The 20683-nt window shown below is 38.5% G+C and overlaps 1 protein-coding gene across 3 annotated transcripts in view; it reads right to left on the reverse strand.

Moving 5' to 3' along the window:
- Positions 1–1577: 1577 nt before the first annotated feature.
- Positions 1578–20683, reverse strand: part of FRMD3 (FERM domain containing 3) — a 294465-nt gene continuing 275359 nt past the window's right edge. For 2 of the 3 annotated variants that reach the window (XM_025988264.2, XM_072762990.1), the window contains one exon: positions 5381–7106. In XM_025988264.2, coding sequence (XP_025844049.1) covers positions 6511–7106 — 596 coding nt within the window. In that variant the 3' untranslated portion in view covers positions 5381–6510. Of the gene's footprint in view, positions 1805–5380; positions 7107–20683 lie in introns of those variants that run through there. The other variant, XM_025988266.2, reaches the window with a different exon arrangement.

Raw genomic sequence — 20683 nt, forward strand, 5'->3', positions numbered from 1 at the left:
TTCAGCTGCCAGTCTCTGCCACAAGAAATTTACAAAATGGGAGATTTGTAGTAAAATGTGTATAATGTGTCCCCAGGCCTCCTAAGATAGGCCTGTCCCTGGAAACATCTGGTGTGTTGAGGCAGACTGCCTTAAAAGGCAGCTTTCCAACCATGATTCCTTGTGCTTGATAATGTTTGGTTCGTATTACAGCTTATGTTCTGGTAAAAGCACACATGGAGCATTGAGCATCAAACAAGTGCCAAGCTGGCTGACATTTCTCAGTATAAATGATTGAGTTGGCTTGTGTGTACCTGGTGTGAATGGTTATTCACAATTAAACTGATCATCAGTGTAGTGTATCAGTGTTCTGTACAGATCAGAAATGTCAAAATCAGGGCTATGGAAGTAAAAGGAGCATTGAGATCATTCTAACCTTCTACCTGCCTCACATTAAGCAAGAAATTTAACGTTATAAATGGTGAGTAATTTGAGTATGTAACATTAAAGATTCAGTGCCAGAGGCTCATTTAAAATGATCTGTGTAATTTGTAGTCTTAGACCAAACCACATGATATGACTATTTTTGGTAAATTTCAAGCAGTATTTTGTGGCAAGGATGAGAATATGAGTAACAGGCAATAATCCTTCTCTAACTTTGTCAAGAGCTTTATTTTAGAGAAAGAACCTGGAGCAGTTTTTGAAAGAGGGCACCTAGCTATTGAGCAAAAAAGCCTTACAGGTAAAGTATCTGGAGCCATCCTAGTTAATACCTGATGTTGTGACATAATCACTAAAAATACCCCCTTTCACTCTCCAAAGAGTTCTGGAAAATAAATTACATAGGAACCCTAAGACCAGGGAGCAGTATGTTTATGTGGCCACCACTGTCCAAGGTCTGGTTTGCAACTTTGCAGAACCAGCAGTTCAGGATTGTTGGGACACTTGGGCTGATCCAGGATGGGAGGCAGTTGATTCTCACCAAGTAAATTACAGGAGATTGATGCTGAAACCAGAATGCTGAATTTTTAAATTATGAAAACTGTCAAGCAGAGTGAAAATTCATACAGGTTTGTTAGTACGTTCTCTCCCCTGAGAGGCTTGAAGACTAGTCTCAGAAAGCCAATTTTCATAATCCTTATTCTTGTGGATGAGGAGTTTCAAAGTGACCAGGGTTAGCTGGAAGAGCTGCTGTAATTCATAAGATATGTTTCAATACTTAGTACTCACCTAAAGTATATCCTTTGTCTTTGTAGGAGTTTTCTTTTACAACCAGAAAAGTGGCCTTGGTTCTCTTTCCAAGGAGATATATGGGGTAAGCATCAGCTCTAGATAAACACGGATGTGGGGTTCCAACCGACCCTTTTTTCCTTTACTAATATTGACTCTCAAGTTCCCTCAGCCACTTGCAAGGCCAGTTAGGTCTGGTGGCAGACAACCCCTGGTACCTGAAGTTCAGCCAGAGCAGACTTCTCGTTTCTTTCCTTGCTGGCAACATTGGAGGTTGTGGAGACCCTAAATATTCTTGAGTGTCCTTAGTGCAAATCTTGTCCCCACCCAACACCCTGGTTCCCAGTAGACAATAGACACAAGGGTCAGGAGAGGAGTAAAATCAGTTTTATTAATTGATTAGACAACACAGCTGGAATCTGAGACCCAAGTGAGGCTTCTTTCGTCCTCTTGGAAGTGATGACCGCTGAGCCCACTGGGCAGTGCTCGCCAAACTTACCCACCCCATCACAGACCGAGGCTGGAATGTGGAGAGCCGAGTCCTGGCTGGGCCCACCACGGGCAGGTCCTGCTGGGTCTGTTTACTGCATGTAGACTGGAAGCCCAAAAGCAGGTCCAAGAGAAAGAGAGAGAGAGAGAGAGAAAGAGAGAGAGAGAGAGAGAGAGAAGAAGCAGGAGGACAAGTAAGCAGGGACTTTTAGTACATTATCTCCACCCAGTAGAGAAAGATGGCCCAAAGAGGCTCACATTCATCAACCACAACCATCCCAAAGTCACCCCAGAGATGGAAGCTTCTCCCCAGTACTTTCCTTCCAGGCTGGAGTGTGGTTAGGAGATCTTTTCCCTGTTTGGCTAAGCAAAGAATGGAGGAATAAGGAAAACGGTTTCTCCTAAGAGGTGAGGTTGGGTCAAGAGGCTGGACTGCTCAAGGAATAAGTAGCCAAGGGTCACTTTGTATGAACCTTCCAGTCTGCAGACACTAAGCCAAACAAAGGTGCTGGCTACAGCCACTGGAGCTGGGACTGTAGGTCCCTAAGTCACCTCATACCTGAAGAATAACCACACAATTCTTTTTCTTGCCCGTACTCTATAACCTGGGCCTCTGATGACTGCTGTAAGAACCTGACAGATCTTCCCTAGCCACTCTCTACCCCCCAGGTGGGCGAAATGGATGAAGGTGATCAAAAGGTTCAAACTTCCAGATATAAGTTCTGTCTGGAGATGTAATATACAACATGGGGACTCTGGTTAACAATACTCCATTGTATTGAAAGTTGCTAAGAGATCTGCTCACAGATGAAAGTTCTCATCACAAAAAAAATTTGTAATTCTGTGAGGTGTTGGAGGTTGACCAAGCTTCTTGTGCAATCATCTCACAACATATACATATATCGAATCATTATATTGTATACCTAAAACTCCTAGAATTTTGTATATCAATTATCTCCGTAAAACCAAGATTGACAGGACTTAAGGGGCCACCACAGCTGAGGTAAATTTGGCTTGACATTATGGTGTTCCTATTGTATAGAGAGCCCCTTCTGCTTCATTCACAGTAACACCTTCTGATCTAGCAGTCAGGCATGGAGTTGTTAGCTTTGTGTTAAACCAAAGCAGTGGGCCTTCTAGGCCATGCTGTATGGAGGGGAAGACCAGAATAGAAGAGTAAGGTTCTTCCAGGGTCCATGAACAGATTCAAGTTTCATGGCAAGTGTTGGAGAGTTGAGTCTGACGTAGTTCTCTCTGGCATAGGAAAGCACCCTTTTCTGTCAGAACTGAGGACCTACTAATTTTTATCAGTCTGAAATCCTTCCTCCGATCTGCAATGAAGAACACCTCTCTATTTTTCCATGCTTTGCTATTTCTCTAGTTAGCTATAGTTTAGTTAATGACATTAAGATATCTTTTATGTTTGGGTCCATTTTCAGTACCCAATATTCCTGGTTTTAGCCTGAGTGATTTCTTCTTTTCTTTCTTTTCTTTTTTTTTTTTTTTTTTTTAGCCTGAGTGATTTCTGCAAAGGACTAATCCCATCAATTACCTGTGATTTTTCTTTTTTTTTCAGACTATCACCATTCAAGGGTGACCTACCCTTCTGTAGTTCCAACAGGCTATTAATGCAACTTTACTTTGAATAAAACTAAATGATTGCAGAAACGTTTTTCCCCAGAGTATTTTTATTAGGGATTCCTGCCACCATATTAACATATAAAACAATCTGGATGTTGACATAGAAATGCAGATTTCACTATACAAAGATAAGGCTCCAATCACAGGTAACATGGCCCCCGTATCTCTAGTATTTCAATGAAATCAACTTTTGAATTCTTCCCAGAGTTGTCTTTATAAGTATTAGACAAACCACAAAATATATTCCAAATACATAACATTTTACAGTATGCTCCAAGCACAGACAGAAATACACGATACTTTACCTACATTTTTTTCATGATCCAACTTGCATTAGCACTAAAGACAAGATTGTGTGTGTATATGTATGTGCCATATATGTGTGTGTATAAAACCACAAATGTACACACAGTTGTTTTCATGGAAAATTGAAATCTTTGAGATTGTGGGTTTTATCCCATGGTATCTGAGGGAAAAGGATAACAACATGTCACAAACTCCTCAATTGGGGAAAAATAAATACAACTATGTATGAGGGGCATATCAGTTGTGTGTATACAAATACACACATATATACAGATTCATATATAAACACATCTATACCAATAATATGGAATATACATATACTCACACACTTGCTTTGAATTCTGTATCTCTCACTATATTATATATTCTCCATCTTTGGAAGCACTTTTCTCCTCATTAGATTCAGGCAGCTGGTGACTGTCTCTTAACAAAACTGAAGTGGATATTTCTAAAATGCTGATTCTATTCTGACAAATGGCATTTCAGGATCCCAGTTTTACATTTAGTAGCTATTGCTTAAATTCAGCAAGCCCTATTCTGTTAACTCCTTTGCTTAAAAACATTTCTATCGATGTCTTTGCCCAAAAGAGATGTTACCTGGAAATGTTAAAATATGTTGATTACTCCCTAACATAAATCTGCATGGTTGGATTATGTGTGGTATTTATCCTGTCAGTATTTTTCAGTGTTGTATGATGGGCAATATATTACTCCCATAATTTAAAAAAATATTTAATGTTACTTTTAAAGGGCAAGGACTAGGCTTGTTATGGTTAGAACTTCAAAGGAAATGATAGGAAGCATGATTACAAGAGGGACTAATTTTGTGCAGACTACACTGGGGTAGCCTTTTGTCAGAAAGTATGACTTGGAAATCATTAACAAAGAGGTAAAAAAAAAACAAAAAACAAACCTTCCATGTCAAAGCTGGCCATCTGAAGACTTCCAAAACAAACCATAGAAAATATATTCTATGTTGGTATCAAATTTCAGGTACTAAATATTCCTCAATAAAAAGCAAAATAAGTTATGAAAGCACGAGAGAACACCCTACAAACTTAATAGCAAATGTATATTATAGTTTGCTCAACTGAATTCTTTGAAAGCTAACTCTTAAAACTTATTTTAAAACTTAGATGTCTAATAGAGCACTCAGAGCTCCATAAATGAGTAGGACAGGCATGGCCAATTTAGAAAGGATGCTAATAATAGAGCTGGAGCATCTATTACAGCTAAGGAGAGACTAAAGGTGCCCAATTTCTTTGTAAATGAAGGTAATGGAATATTCTCAGTCCATAGAGAAATCCCAATGCACTATCCTAAGCTCCATACTCTTTTCTTTCTTAATTATACCACAGTATCGGTAAGTACTCTGCATGGGGAGGCATCAATCATTTATTGTGGATTTTATGGTATAAAGGAAGGTACTAGAACATTTGTCCCCTCTGCTATCTGGTTAGGGACTCATTTTACTGTTTAATCCAACCTGAAATGCTAGATCATCTAATGAGTCTCTTCTCTCTTAATGGGAGCCCCAATCAGGAATGAGTTAAGATCTTTAAAAATCTGAGAAAGAAAAAGAGTATAAGGGCCACCACAAAGGAAGATCATCAGCATTTATCAAAAAGCCAAATTATATTCTTTTCATATCCTGTCTCTCTCATTCTCTCTCACACAACTTTCTTTTGAAATTTCTCCCACCGAATCCAATGAATGGTATGAGGGACCCAAAAAATTATGCCTTAAAGTTTCTCCACTTTTATTTAGATCCATTTACACATATTCGTGTCAACTCGGACAGCAAGTGCACATTCTTTACATCATCCAATACCATGCATCTCCACCACTTTCATAAAAGATGGTTTGTCTGCCACCCCTAGCCTCACCAGAACTACTTGCCCAGTTCCCATCTGCTTCCACTCTTGGGTTAATGTATGATAATATGCAATTAACTGGCATACCTTTTAACCTTTTTCCTTTAAAGTTTTACTTTCTTTTAAAAACATTCTGTTTCCCCAACCAAAATATATGAACATAATGCAAATGAAAGTAGTAAGTCATCTTGTCCAAATACTCTGAAAAAATGGACCATCCTGTGTCCGCTTGAGTATTCTGTTTCTACATCCTCCAGTTCCATCATCCATTTCAAGAGCTTACTTACTACAGTGTCTTTCTACCTATTTTCTATCTTATATGCAGGTAACAACAAATTATGCAATTGGTTCAGCCAAAAATATTTTAAAAAACAAACCAGTGCCAAAACATTAAAAAAAATTCCTGACATACCCTTTGTGCATTAATCTTACAATCTGTACACTTAAATAACTCCAGGAGGCTTCTTTTTTTGCTAAAAATTTACCAAAATATTTTGAACACATAAAAATATTTTTAAAAAAACAGAAAACAAAAGCCCAGCATAAATTTAGTTGTATAGGCATCGGTTAGAGGACATTGTTTTCACTAAGGATTATATTCAAAAACTCTCTTGGGTTTTTACTAAAATTCTGATTCTGAACCTTATAATGGTGCTATTAAAAAAGGGGAAATCTAATTCAGCTCAATGTATTATGTATTATGATAAAGAGTATGTCTGTAGTATAATAAAAAATAAATACATTTTTGGTTATTGAAAGGCCATCTTCCTGACCTGTAACTAAAATAACTATTTGACGTGAACTTATTTAACTGTAGTGAATTATGGAAAGCTAACTTAAAGTTTTCAATAATCGGTTATAAGTAAGGAACACCTGTTCATGGCCCTGTGACCATTCAGAACTAGGCATTTGCTGAAAAAAAAAAAAACTAAAACAACAAAAACAAATCACTAGTATTGAATATAGCCCTTAGTCATATGAGTCACGACCTTTATGAGCAACCCAGCATGTAGAGGATGAGGTTTACTTTGCCAGCCACCCACTCCTTAAGAGGGCAGTAGTATTCATAGTGAAACTGCTCAAACTCTGGCGTCTGGCGGATTTCACATAAGAAGGAAAGATCAATACCTGACTCCAAAAGGAGGAGGAGCAGGGGGAATACAAAGAACAGCAGCCCCAGGCCCACCACAAGGAGCCTGGAAAAACTCTTGACCAGTGGGTTCACCCGAATATGGCCGCTCAGAATGTCATAGCTCCACGACAAAGCTTGGCGAGCCTCCTTCAGCTCTTCTTCTTCGGCCATCAAAAAGGCATTTTCATCTGCTTCCAGTTCCTCAAATGAATCTGTGTCTTCTCTTTCCAACTCCAGCCTGGATGGACAGTCAAAGAGCATGTCAATCTCATCATCATCAACAGGGGTGGGGAGCAGGCTGGCGCTTGGGTTGTACGCCAGTTCAGAGATGGTCAGGGGCTCTTCTTTTATTTTATCTTCCTCTTCACTTGGGGGGCTTTCATACTCCCGGGCTTCCTTCACTGGTGAGCTAGAGATCAGAGGGGCAGAAATGTCTTCTTTGGGTAATGGAACACCTGTAAAGAGACATTTTTTTCCCCTTAATTTTAGGTTTCAGGTTTTTTTTTTTTTATTCCCACAAAGATCTATAGATGGACACTAACAAAACAAAACCAAAAAAAAAAAAAATGGAATTCAAGGAATCCATGAAATTATTCTATGGAATCCTGACTTTTAACAAAGTCATTTTAATAAAAGACCCTAACGTCAATATGCTAAACCTAAAATAAGCAACACATCTCAAATGGTTGACAATATTTACAATATTTATGTGTACAATCATGGTCTGCAAACCTCCAACTTTGGTCATGTCTGCAAGAATAATATGACAGTAAACCACTATTGTAATTCTGAGTGAACACTTACTGTATTACTTCATTGGATGACAAATTACAGAATCTACTATCCAGTGATAGTCTACTTTTATGTATTCCAGTCTTCATTCTAGGCACAAGCTAGTTTTCTAGTTTTCTATAACTGCAATCTTGTATGCATAAACTTATATCTTGCTCCCTCCATTTAACGTTTTAACTTAGACATTCTCTATTTGAAATGAACTCCAATAGCATTATTTATAACAGTTGCCAAGTTCTCTAATACAATAAATTAATTGCCTACTGGCAAAGATTTAGATTGCTTTGTATTTGTAAAAAACAAACAAACAAACAAAAAAAAAGGTTGGGGGGAGATGTTAGGAGACATCTTTACATATAAAAGCTTTTTTACCCTCTCATTTGAGTTCATTTGCCACAGATATATAAAAGGAAAATTGCTTGGTCAAAGAGTATGCAAGTTATTTCTTAAAGTTTATCAGAGGAGAGGTGTTTCTCAACTCTTCGTGTTAACAGGTGGAAAATGAAGTTGCGTAAAGCCAGCTTTCCTTATTTTGAGTCTTGGGTTCTTAGTGGGAAATGAAGGTCTGGCTTTATCAAAGCCATGTTCCTCAGGGTGGATCTACAAGGTAATAAAGTGGTAGTGAGGTGCATTAGTCACTATAAACCAGCTTTTAATTAATACATTTCAGGATTTCTAAGATGTGTGAGAAATGATATCACCAAGGTGCCGACATTGGTCATACCTGACTTAGTTGTTTGCTTCCCCTCATAAGAAACAGCTATTTCTGGGCAAGACACCAATGAGAGAATCCTAGAACATGAGAGTGGCTGAAGCAGCCCACTGCACCACAGAGAACAGACCGACCACACTAGAAGGGTGGAGGAATGGCTACATGCAGACCATATTGCCCCTTCCCTGGCCAGTGCAGCACCATGCTGGGAAGTCTCCCCCGAGCTGATACACACTCCAGAAAAGAGAGACCAGAGGTGATATCCAGGATTGTGGGTTGCTTCAAGGGAGCTGGTTTTGCCCCGTGGGGATCATAGGGGGCTCTTTGGGGCTCAAAAACTGGGAATCTGTGACAGAAGAGCAGAGGAGGACTTCCCACAAGCAGCACTTGGATCTCGGGAGAGCTAGTGCATACCTGCAGTGCCTAAGTAGTAATCCCAACCAGTGGCTCTGTTCATTTGCAGAACCAAGTCAGGGATACACTCTGGGAATGCAGCAGGGTTCAGGTCTGCTTGATTTGGGTTCTCAGATGAGTTTTATCATCCCTGGAGCCTGGTCTGACCCTTCTTCCCTGGTCAGAAAAATAGAGTCATAGCCTCACACTCTGTAGAACCTGGCTCCTGGCCCCTCTCAACCAGAAAGCCTGATGGGAAAATTTAAAAGTTGCCTGAAGGGGGCCCTCCCAGGCAAAAGAGTTGAGTCACAGCTAGCAGCTATGGAGTTTTCCCCAGAAAACTGTTTCGCCAGAATGTGATAGGAAGGGCTGGTGAGAACACCTGGAAGCTACATTAGACCACCTGGGCAACACTCAGCCTGAGGGATAGGTGGGCAGAACTGACTGAGCAAAGTAAGGGTCCTGTTTGGCCAGAAAATCTGTGGCATGAGTCCACTGGAGTAAGGACAACCAAGAGCCTTACTGGTCTCTGAGCTGCTTCTCCTGCAGGGAGAACTAAGTCAGAGCGCTGCTCATTGCTGAATAGGCTTCAGCCCCCCTGACCAAGGAACCTCATGAGAACACATCAGAAACTGCTTAGCCCTTCCAACAGCCCTGCTCACAGTGGCACTTTGCAGAGCAAAACTGGTAGCCTCACCTGCCCAGGGTATCCTTGCTTGATTCAGGTCCCCAGACAACAAAGAACACAAGGGTCCTAAGTCCTGTCCTGCTGCCCTGGCAGGACAGGGAAGCTAATCCATAATCCCGCTTTAACTGCTGAGCATAGCACCCAGGCCTCACCATCTAGTAAGACTACCCAGAGAATCTAGACAACTGTGATGCCCACCCTACAGCCTCACTTGGGCAAGTACCAAGCCAGCAGTCCCATCCAGCTGTTCTCAGTGGCATACCCACCCACCCATGACCTCAGAGCTTATATACCTGCCATGCCCTAAAATAGCCCCTAATAGCAGGCCCACCTGCCCAATGATGTTACCAGTAGCCAGATCCAGAAACCCAAACCAAGCTGTTGAAGAACCCTCTCTGCCAAAATGAACCTGCAAAATCTGGGAGAGGAGATCACTTACAATTTGCAGATAACAAAGTATCTCACTGGTGATCAATAATCACAAGTCAGGTAAATATGACCTGTCCAACAGAAACTAATTAAGGCATTAATAACTAACCCTAAAGAGAGAGAGATCTGTGAACTGTTGAAAAATTCAAAATAATCCTTCTAAAGAAGCTTGGTGAATTACAGGAACACATAGGTGATGAAACAAAATTAGGAAAATGCAAAACTGAACAAAATGAATGCAACCAAGAAATAGAAACCATCAAAAAAAATTCTAGAGCTGAAAAATACAATAACTGAACTAAAGAATTCAATAGAGTGCTTCCACCACACATTCGACTAAGCAGAAGAAAAAAATCAGCAACCTGGATGATTGGACATTTCAAATTATCCAGGCAGAGAAACAAAATGAAAAAATGAAAAAAAAAAAGGGAGGTTAGCTTACAGAACTTATGAGACACAATGAAAAGAAACAACATTGGCATTATGGAAATTCAAGAAGGAAAGGTGGGGGAAGGATAGAAGGTATATTTAAAGCAACAATGGCTGGGCTTCTGATCTGAGCAATATAGGGAGCCCCTGAACTCACTTCCTCCATATACACACCAAATCTATAGCTAGTAACAGAGCAGTTCCTCCTGAAGAACTGAGGTCTGAACGAACAGCTTCTGTACATGATAGAACACAGAGAACGGCAAGAGAGGTGGAAACACTGTAATGAAGGAAATCCCTTCCCCTGATACTGCAAACTGCACAGGGAGGAACAGTACTGAGGGACTGTGAGCATACTCATTGCTCTGGAGCACAGAAAACAAGCTACGATTAAAAGACCAACTAGAATAAGCCCTAGAACTCTGCCAGATGGCAAGAGAACTGCTGAAACTCTCTTGGGTCAGAGGGACTGGCAAGTGCCATGGTTTACATTCCCCCTCCACCTTGATAGCACAGATGGGAGCAGGGTCTGGACAGAATAGCCAGCCTGCCACCCTAGCAAGCTCTGAGCACCCAGCCCCTACCCATCCTGGATGCCCTGGGACACACAGAGAGAGCTGTGGTTTAAAAGAGCAGCAAGGATATAAAGGATCCAGCCCTAGAATTCTGCCAAATATCAGGAGAGCTGCTGGAACTGTCTCTAGGCCAAAGGGGCTGGTGACCACTATAGTTTACGGTCTCCCTCTGTCTTGATAGCATGGACAGGAGCGGGAGCTGAGAGCCCTAGTTTACTGCCTCAGTGAGGTCTCGGGATGCTAGCCTACACCACCCCCAACTGTCCAAAGTGGCCCTGGCACAGCACACTCTGAGACTTGCCTGATCGATGCTCACTATAGCTCCAGCTGTCTCACCAAGGTATTACAGGAGCAAAGCACCCTGGAACCCTTCAGGCCCATACTACTTCAGCTCCAGATGACTTGTGAGGGCATCTTGACTAACACCTGCTTTGGGTCCAGCCACTCCACTCAGGGAACTCCCTGTACAAAGCATCCTGAGAAAACCCTGCTAGTACCTGCCTCAGTTCAGCCACCCACCAGGGTGCCCCCTGTGTGAGCACCTCAGGATCCACTGGCTTGTACCCACTTTAGCTTCAGCTGTTCTGCCAAGGTGCCCTCAGCAGAGAGAGCTCTGGAACCCCAGCCTACACCAGCCACAGAGTGAGCCAGCCAAAGTAACCAGGAACACGCGGTTTACACAGGGGATGATCAGATATAAGACCATTCCTTTGTGTTTGGAAGGAGCAATTGTTCCATCTAATTCATAGAGACAAACACAGAAAGTCAAAATAAGGAGGCTTATTTTGAATTTCATTTAAATGAAACTTATTCATTTAAATGAATTTAAATTTATTCATTTAAATGAAATTTAAAAAGTAAGAGAACTATGAAAGAAAACAATCTTCTAACCAAAAGCAAAAATTCAGTAAAGGGAGTAGAATGAACACCTATTAAGCTTACAAAAATGTTAAAAGACAGAAGTAAAATCAATTATATCTTCAAAGTTAAGGGAACTCACAAAATAAAAGGATGTAAAATATGACAACATATACGTAAAAAAGTGGAGGAGGTAGTAAAAATGAAGTTCTTTTAGGCTATGTTCAAACTTAATATTGGTTGCTATACATGAAATATTATATATGAGCCTAATGGTAACCACAAATTAAAAATCTGGTATAGATACACAAAAAATAAAAAGAAAGGTATCGAAACCATAAAACTAAAGAACGTCATCAATTACGAGGGGAGAGAACAAGAGAAAAAAGGGAGAACTACAAAACAACCAGAAAGCAATTAATAAAATATCAGTAAGTATATATTATCAGTAATTATTTTAAATGTAAATGGTCAAAATGCTCCAGTCAAAAGACATCAGGTGGTAGGATGAATAATGAAAACAACAAAAACCCAACCCATTTATATGCTGCCTACAAGAGACTCACTTTAGACCTAAAGATACATAATAGACAAAATGAAAGGATGGAAAAAAATTATATGCAAATGGAAGTTAAATAGAAGGTGAGAGTAGCAATACTTATATCAGACCAGAGATGTTAAAACAAAGACTGTAATGAGACAAAAAAGGGCATTACAAACGATAAAGGGATCCACAAGAGGATATAACAACTGTAAATATACATGTAACCAAAGTTGGAACACCTAATATACAAAGCAAAGATGAACAGACACAAAGGGAAAAACTGACAATAATAAAATAGTAGTACAGAACTTTGACACCGCATTTCCATCAATGGATAGATAATCCAGGCAGACTATCAATAAGGAAACTATGCCTTTGAACAACACATAAGTCCATCTGGTCTAAACAGATATATACAGAACAGAATATACAATTCTTTAGAGTACACATAGAACATTACATGAAATAGATCACATGTTAAGCCACCAAGCAAGCCTCAATAAATTTAAGAAGGCTGAAATAATCTTGTATCCTTTCTAACTACAGAGGTATGAAACTAAAAACCAAAAGAAAAAAAGCTGGTGGAAAAAAAATAAAAACATGGAGGCTGATCAACATGCTCCTAAACCAATGGGCCAATGAAGAAATAAGAGGAAATTTAAAAATACATCAAAACAAATTAAAATGAGAACACAAAGGTTCAAAATCTTTGGGACACAGGAAAAGCAGTTGGAAGAGGGAAAGTTCTAGCAATACAGGCCTATCTTAAATAACAAGAAAAATCTCAATCTAACCTCATATCTAAAGGAACTAGGAAAAGTACAAATGCCAAAGTTAGTTGAATTAATTAAATAATAAAGGTAAGAGCACAAATAAGTGAAAGAGAGACAAAATGACAAAAAAAAAAAAAAAAAAAAAAAAAAACAGGAAAAAAAATCAATGAAACCAAGAGCTGGTTCTTCAAAAAGATAAACAAAATTGATAAACCTTTAGACTTATTTAAAAAAAAAGAGGAACCAAATAAAATTCAGAAATGAAAGATGAGAAGTAACAACTAACACCTCAGAAATACAAAGGATTCGAGACAATCACAAAAATTATATGCCCACAAATTAGACAATATAGGAGGAATGGATAATTTCTTAGAAACATACAATCTTCAAAATATGAATTAGAAAGAAATAGAAAATCTGAACAGACCAATTACAAGTAATGCAATGGAATTGATTGTCAAAAAACTCCTGACAAAAGCCCAGGACCAGATGGATTCACGGGTGATTTCTTCCAAACATTTAAAGAAGAATTTATACCCATTCTCCTCAAATTATTTTTTAAAAATTGGGAGAGAAGAAAAGTTTCCAAATATATTCTACAAGGCCAGTATTGTCCTCATACCAAAACCAGACAGATACCATGCACAGACGGATGGATGGATAGATGGATGGGCGGATGGAAGGAAGGAAAAAAGAAAAAAGTACAGGCCAATTTTCCTGATGAATACAGATCCAAAAATCCTCAACAAAATATTAGCAAACCACATTCAACAATACATTAAAGATCATCCACTACAATCCAGTGGGATTTATTCTGGGGATTTATTCAGTATTCACAAATCAGTGTGAAACAACACATTAAGAAAATGAAGGATAAAACTCATATGGTCATCTCAATAGATACAGAAAAAGCATTTGATAAAATTCAACATCACTTATGATAAAAACTGTCAACAAAGTTGGTTTGGAGGCAACATACCTCAACATAATAAAAGTCATTTATGAAAACCCATAGGTAACATTGTATTCAATAGTGAAAAACTGAGAGCGTTTGCTCTAAGATCAGGAACAAGAGAAAAATGTCCACTCTTCCCACTTTTATTCAATGTAGTGCTGGAAGTCCTAGCCACAGCAATCAGACAAGAAGAAGAAATAAAATGCAAGGAAGAAGTAAAACTTCCACTGTTTACAGATGACATGACACTATCCACAGAAAACCCTAAAGCCTCCACCCAAAACAGAATATATGAATTCAGTAAAGTTGCAGGACACAAAAGTAATATACAGAAATTGGTTGTTGCTATACACTAATAATGAAATAACAGAACACAATTCCATTTACTATGTGCACTAAATACCATTTACAGCTGCACCAAAATGAATAAAATACCTACAAGTAAACTTAACCAAGTAGATAAAAGACCTGTACTCTGAAAACTACCAAACACTGATACAAGAAATTGAACACAACACAAACAAATGGAAAGACATCATGTGCTCATGGATTGGAAGAATATCATTAAAATGTCCATACTATCCAAAGTAATCTACAGATCCAATGTAATCCCTATTAAAATACAAACAGTATTTTTCACAGAACTAGAGCAAATAATCCTAAAATTTGTATGGAACCACAAAAGACTCCAAATAGCCAAAGCAATCTTAATGAAGGGACAAAGCTGAAGTTATCACAATTCCAGATTTCAAAATATACTATAAAACTGGGTAATCTGGCACAAAAACAGACACATGGATCAATGAAACAAAATAGAGAGCGCAGAAATAAACCCACACTTAAATGGTCAATTAATCATTGATAAGGGAGGCAAGATACACAACAGAGAAAAAACAGTCTCTTCAATAAATGGTGCTGGGAAAACTGGACATGCAAAATAATGAAACTGGGCCACTTTCTTACACCACACACAATATAAACTCAAAATTGATTAACAACCTAAATGTGAGACCTATAACCATAAAACTCCTATACCTTAACATTTTACTAGGTATGTCTTCTGAGGCAAGGGAAACAAAAGCAAAAATAAACTGTTAGGTCTACATCAAAATGAAAAGTTTTTGCACAGCAAAGGAAAACATCAACAGAAGGAAAAGGCAACCTACTGGAATGTGAAAAGATATTTGCAAATATCTGCTTCTCCTTTTCCCTCTGCCTGCCTTGCAATCTCACTCACTCTCTCTCTCTCCCTCTCTCTAATAAATAAATGAAAATCTTAAAAAAAAAAAAAAAAAAAAGAGGGATCCCTGGGTGGCGCAGCGGTTTGGCGCCTGCCTTTGGCCCAGGGCGCGATCCTGGAGACCCGGGATCGAATCCCACATCAGGCTCCCGGTGCATGGAGCCTGCTTCTCCCTCCGCCTATGTCTCTGCCTCTCTCTCTCTCTCTGTGACTATCATAAATTAAAAAAAAAAATTAAAAAAAAAAAAAGAAAGGCTAATGGAGGCTCTTTTAGTGGAAATAAAAGGATTCTAATTAACATTAAGAAGGCAGTGTAAAACTCACTGGTAGTGGTAAAATATAGTCAAAATTAGATTGTGTAGTATGGTAAAGGTGGTACATAAGTCACTTAAAACTTAAAAAAATTAAAAAACAGTAAAAATAATCATAACTAAAATAATCTATTACACAATATAAAATATGTAATTATAATTAAAATATATATTATAATGATAACTTAAAATGTAAGGGAAAGAAGTCAAAGTATAAAGCTTAGAAATTTTATTAAAGTTAAATTGTTTCCCTTTATTCCCTTTCACTAATTTTTATATTCCCCAAATGAATGAGACCATATAATGTTTGTCCTTTTCCGATTAACTTATTTCACTCAGCATAATACCTTCCAGGGAAAGGAGAGAAAATGAGTGAAAATATCACTGAGGGTGACAAAACATGAGAGACACCGACACCTAACTCTGGGAAATGAACAAGGGGTAGTGGAAGGGGAGGTGGGCAGGGGGTTGGGATGACTGGTGATGGGCACTTAGGGGGACACTTGGCGGGATGAGCATTGGATGTTACGCTGTATCTTGGCAAATTGAACTCCAATAAAAAATTTTCTTTAAAAAAGTTAAATTGTTATTACATTCAAATAAGGTGCTATAATTTTAAGATATTTTATGTAAGTGGGGCACCTGGGTAGCTTGGTCAGCTAAGCGGCTGACTCTTGATTTCAGCTCAAGTCAGGATCTTGGTGTCCAGGGATCCAGTCCTGCATCAGGCTCCAGATTTAGTGTGGAGTCTGCTTCAGGATTCTCTCTCTCTGCCCTCCCCCACCACTCTCTGTCTCTAAAATAAATAAATATTTTTAAAAAGATATTTTATGTAAACTTCATGGTAACCACAAAGGAAAAATCTGTAGCAATCACACAAAAGAACATGATAAAGAAGTCAAAGCCTGCTGATACCACAAGATACCAAAAATAAGGAACAATGAACAAAATGGCAATAGTAAGCTCTTCCTCAGCAACAATTACTTTAAACATAAACAGATTAAATTCTCCAATCAAAAGACATAGAATGGTTGAGTGTATTTTTTAAAAATCCAACAATATGCTGCCTATAGGATGTTCACTTTAGCATTACAGACACACATAGATGGAGAGGACAGGATGGAAAAAGATATTTCAAGCAAATGGTAACAAAAAGAAAGCAGGGGTAACTATTCTTACATGAGACAGAATAGTCTTGTATGATCCTTTGTATTTCTGTGGTATGGGTTGTAATGTTTCCTTTTATAAAGCTGACATTTCTCTGTTAACAAAGCCAGAAAAGGACACTGCCAGAAAACTACAGACTAACATCCCTGATGAATTTAGATACTAAAACTCTTAGTAAAATAAGAGCAAACCAAATTCAGCAGTACATTAAAATGATCATTCACCATGATCAAGTGGGAGTTATACCTGGGATGTAGGGATTGTTCAACCTGGGATGCAAATCAATCAGTGATATATTATATTACATTAACAGAATGAAGAAATCATATGGTTATTTCAATAGCTACAGAAAAGTATCTGACAAAATTCAATATCCACTTATGATAAAAACTCTTAACAAATTAGGTTTTGAAGGAATGTACCTCAACATAATAAAGATCATGTATGATAAGCCCACAGTTAACATCATACTCAATGATGAATGCTTTCCCTCTAAGATCAGGAACCAAGATAAAGGTGCCCATTCTCACCACTTCTACCCAACATAGTGCTGGAAGTCCTTGCCAGAGGGACTGGACAAGAAAAACAAATAAAAGGCATAAGAATTGGAAAAGAAGAAATAAACCTGTCTCTATTTACAGATGATGTGACTTTATAAACAGAAAATTCTAAAGACTCAACTAGAAAACTGTTAATAAATTCAGTAAAGTTGCAGGATATAAAATTAACACGCATAAATCAGTAGTATTTTAATACAGTGAGTTATCTGTCAAAGAAATTAAAAAATCCCTTTTACAGTAGTATCAAAAACAAGTATGCTAAGGGAAAGAAGACAGACACAAAAGGTTACATAATGTATGATTCCATTTATCTGAAATATCCAGAACAGGTTAGTCCATAAAGACAGAGAGCAACAGGTGGTTGCCAGGGGCTGAGGGAAGAGAGGAATGGCAAATGACTACTTAATAGGCTTCATCATCCTTTTGGGGTGATGAAAATGTTTTGAAACTAGACAGAGGTGTTAGTTGCAAAACACTGTGAATTTACTAAACACTACTGTGTTGTTCACTTTAAAACGGTTTTATGTTACATGAATTTTGATTCAATAAAAATTTAAAAAATAAATGCAAGCCATAGTTTTTCTTCTACCGTATAATACTCCATGAAGCCTGAAGGGAGAAAATATTCACTGTGTTGGAAGAGGATGACAACAGTTCTGACTCTGTGAAAAGCTAAATCCCAGGATGCCTTGGTGGCTCAGTTAAGTGTCTGCTTTTGGCTCAGGTCATGCTCTTGGTATCCTGGGATCAAGTCCTGCTTTGGGCTCCCTGCTCGATGGGGAGGCTGCTTCTTCATCTCCCTCTGCCCTTCCCCACCACTTGTGCTCTCTCGTGCTTGCTCTCTCAAATAAAATCTTTAAGAAAAAAATCGAAATCCTTACATATCTGGTATTCCATATTCCCAGAATGTACTTTCTTCTTCAGGAAAATAGTGAAAATAATATACATGAGTGGTACTACTGCTCTAGAAAGACCATCCCCATCCTCTGGCTATTTTCTTTGCTCTTATGGTCACACAAATCTCCCATGCTTTTTGTTCTAGCAGCATTTCCCATGTATGGTTTTTCCTAAGACACAACCTGTTCTCCTCTGTCTTACACTTCCAACATCCTTCTCCTGTAATGAGGATAAGGGAAATCTCACATTTCCACATGCAGTATTTTGTTGACGGCAACTCCATTCTTCCAGTTGCTCAGCCAAAAGCCTTGACTTTCCTCTGCTCACACCCACACTACACCTGTCAGCAACTTCTAGATCTCTACATTCAAACCTTTCCATAATCAGACTATTGCTTGCTACCTCCACTGCTACCACTCTGGTCCAAGCTGCCATCCTTCCTCACCTATGTTACCTCAATAACATCTTACCTGGTCTCCCTGCTTCATCCTGTGCCTATGTTAGGGCCACTGTCAACAGAGCAGCTGAAGTGATCCTTTGAAAACAGGTGGATTATGCCATTCTGTTCTGCTTGCTCCAGTGGCTTTCATCTTACTCAGAGTACAAGCCAAGTCCTTGCAGGGGTGTCTATGGCCCTCCTCAGTGTGTTGCCTCCTTCCCTCCTAATCTCTCTGACCTTGCCCTCCTATGGCTCTCTCCTTTGTTCACTCCATTTCAGCCACAGAGATGCCCCATTGTTCCTCAAATACGCCAGTCATGCTCCCACTGAAGGTCCTTTGCACTCACTGTTCCCTCTGCTTAGAACTCTTCCTCCAGATTGGTTCACACTCTCTCCCTCTTTGCAGGTTTTTAAACAAACCTCACTTTCTCAGTGAGACCCTTCCTAGCCACATTAGATAAAATTTCAATCCCTATTCCCATTGCTCCCTATTTCCCTTCCCTCATTTATTTCTCCTCTGAGAAGTATAAGATATAAGGAGAAAAAATAGAGCATAAGCAAAAGGTAAAGTCATTAGCTTCTGGGGAAAGACATAAGTACAGTAATTAACACAGGGTCACAAAGGCAGTACCTCCACAGGCCAGACAGGTACTTAATGTGAAGGAGTATGGGACAATAGGGAGTGGTGGGGACTGGGGAAAATTGACCAGATTGAGCTCCATCTGAAAGCTTTAAAACTCAAATTTAAAAAAATACCCATTCAGCTCACACAAAATGTGCTTGCAGGTCTTTTTATGCATACAGGCTGCTAGTCTATAAATGCTGCTGTGATAAAATGAGTGAAATTGCTGATGTTTCAAAGTCACCCAAGTGTTCTAGAACTTTCATCTCAATAACAGAAATATTCACTTATTTTCCTGGAAAGGAGGAAGTAGGCAAGGAAATAAGTGCTTTCTTTCCTTTCATAGTTTTTCTAGTCACTTCATATTATTTTCCCCTCATTTTTATGTTCAAACTTTAAGTAAGGCAACTGGGGTAGAGTGGTAAGGACACCGGACAAAGGTTAGAAAACCCTGGGTTTAAGTGTTATATTAGCTATATAAGCTATATTAGTTTGTAGCTTACTTATAAGACTTTAGTTATTAAGTAACTTCAATTAAAAGCTAATATTCTGAGAGTGTTTGGGTGGTGTAGTCAGTTACGCGTCCAACTGTTGGTTTTGGCTGCAGTTGTGGTCTTGGGATCATGAAACTGAGGCCCATGTCCAGACCTGGTGCAGAGTCTGCTTAGACTGACTCTCTCTCTCTCTCTCAAATGAATAATTTTTTTAAAGCTAATATTCTTGGAACTCAAGATGCTTCTCTAGAACACAGGCTGCTTCCCTAGAATACCTGATAAGGCTAAAGTGATGGTTAAATAAAATGATGGATGCACAAGTTTTCTCTATGGCAAAAAAAAAAAAAAAAGCTATAGAAATTAGATATTACTATCTTAGCAAAAATTTGATCTACTATGAAGCAATATCATCTTATCAACATGTAGATCAGTTTTCTAACAAGTCTACTATTTATAGTACAAGGAGAATAACATTATTTATAACAGTTGGTTATCCGTATTTTCTCAGTGTTCTTTATATGATAGATACTTAAAGTTTCCCACACACCTATTCTGGTGAATTCTAACAAGAATATCCAAAGAGACCAGAAATACTAAGTTAGTTAGATTTACCTACACTGATTTATTACATTTGTTTTTACTTTATCCATATATGAGAAGCCGCCTGAATATAGTCACAAAGCTCAATGATGGACAAAATTTTTAGAAGTGAAATGACAGTAATACAGGAAAAGGAAATAGCTTTCAAATTTATATAATTATGCAGTCCGAGTTAAAATTAGATAATAGCTGTAAAGTTTCTAACATAGAAGAAATGCTCAATAAATTTAACTATTATAATTACATATTAGTACAATAACATAACTCTTTTAATGCCATTATTGTCATCATTCAGTTTGAAGAAATACTCTATGAAGTGAAATAGCAAGAATCAAAAGATACTAATGGAAAAGACTGGCCACTGATGATTGATAGGCAATGCACCTGCCACGTACAGTCAGGCAGGTTGCACACTGCCTAATCCATCTAACACGATTCACACGATTCCCAGTATGATGGTGCTCCCGAAAGATACACCATGCACCACAAAACAACCTATGCAGCAGGATTCTGACAGATGGTATCACTGAAAATGTTCTTTATCTCAGTGCTGA

The sequence above is a fragment of the Vulpes vulpes genome, chromosome 1, assembly GCF_048418805.1.
Source record: "Vulpes vulpes isolate BD-2025 chromosome 1, VulVul3, whole genome shotgun sequence".
NCBI lineage: Eukaryota > Metazoa > Chordata > Mammalia > Carnivora > Canidae > Vulpes > Vulpes vulpes.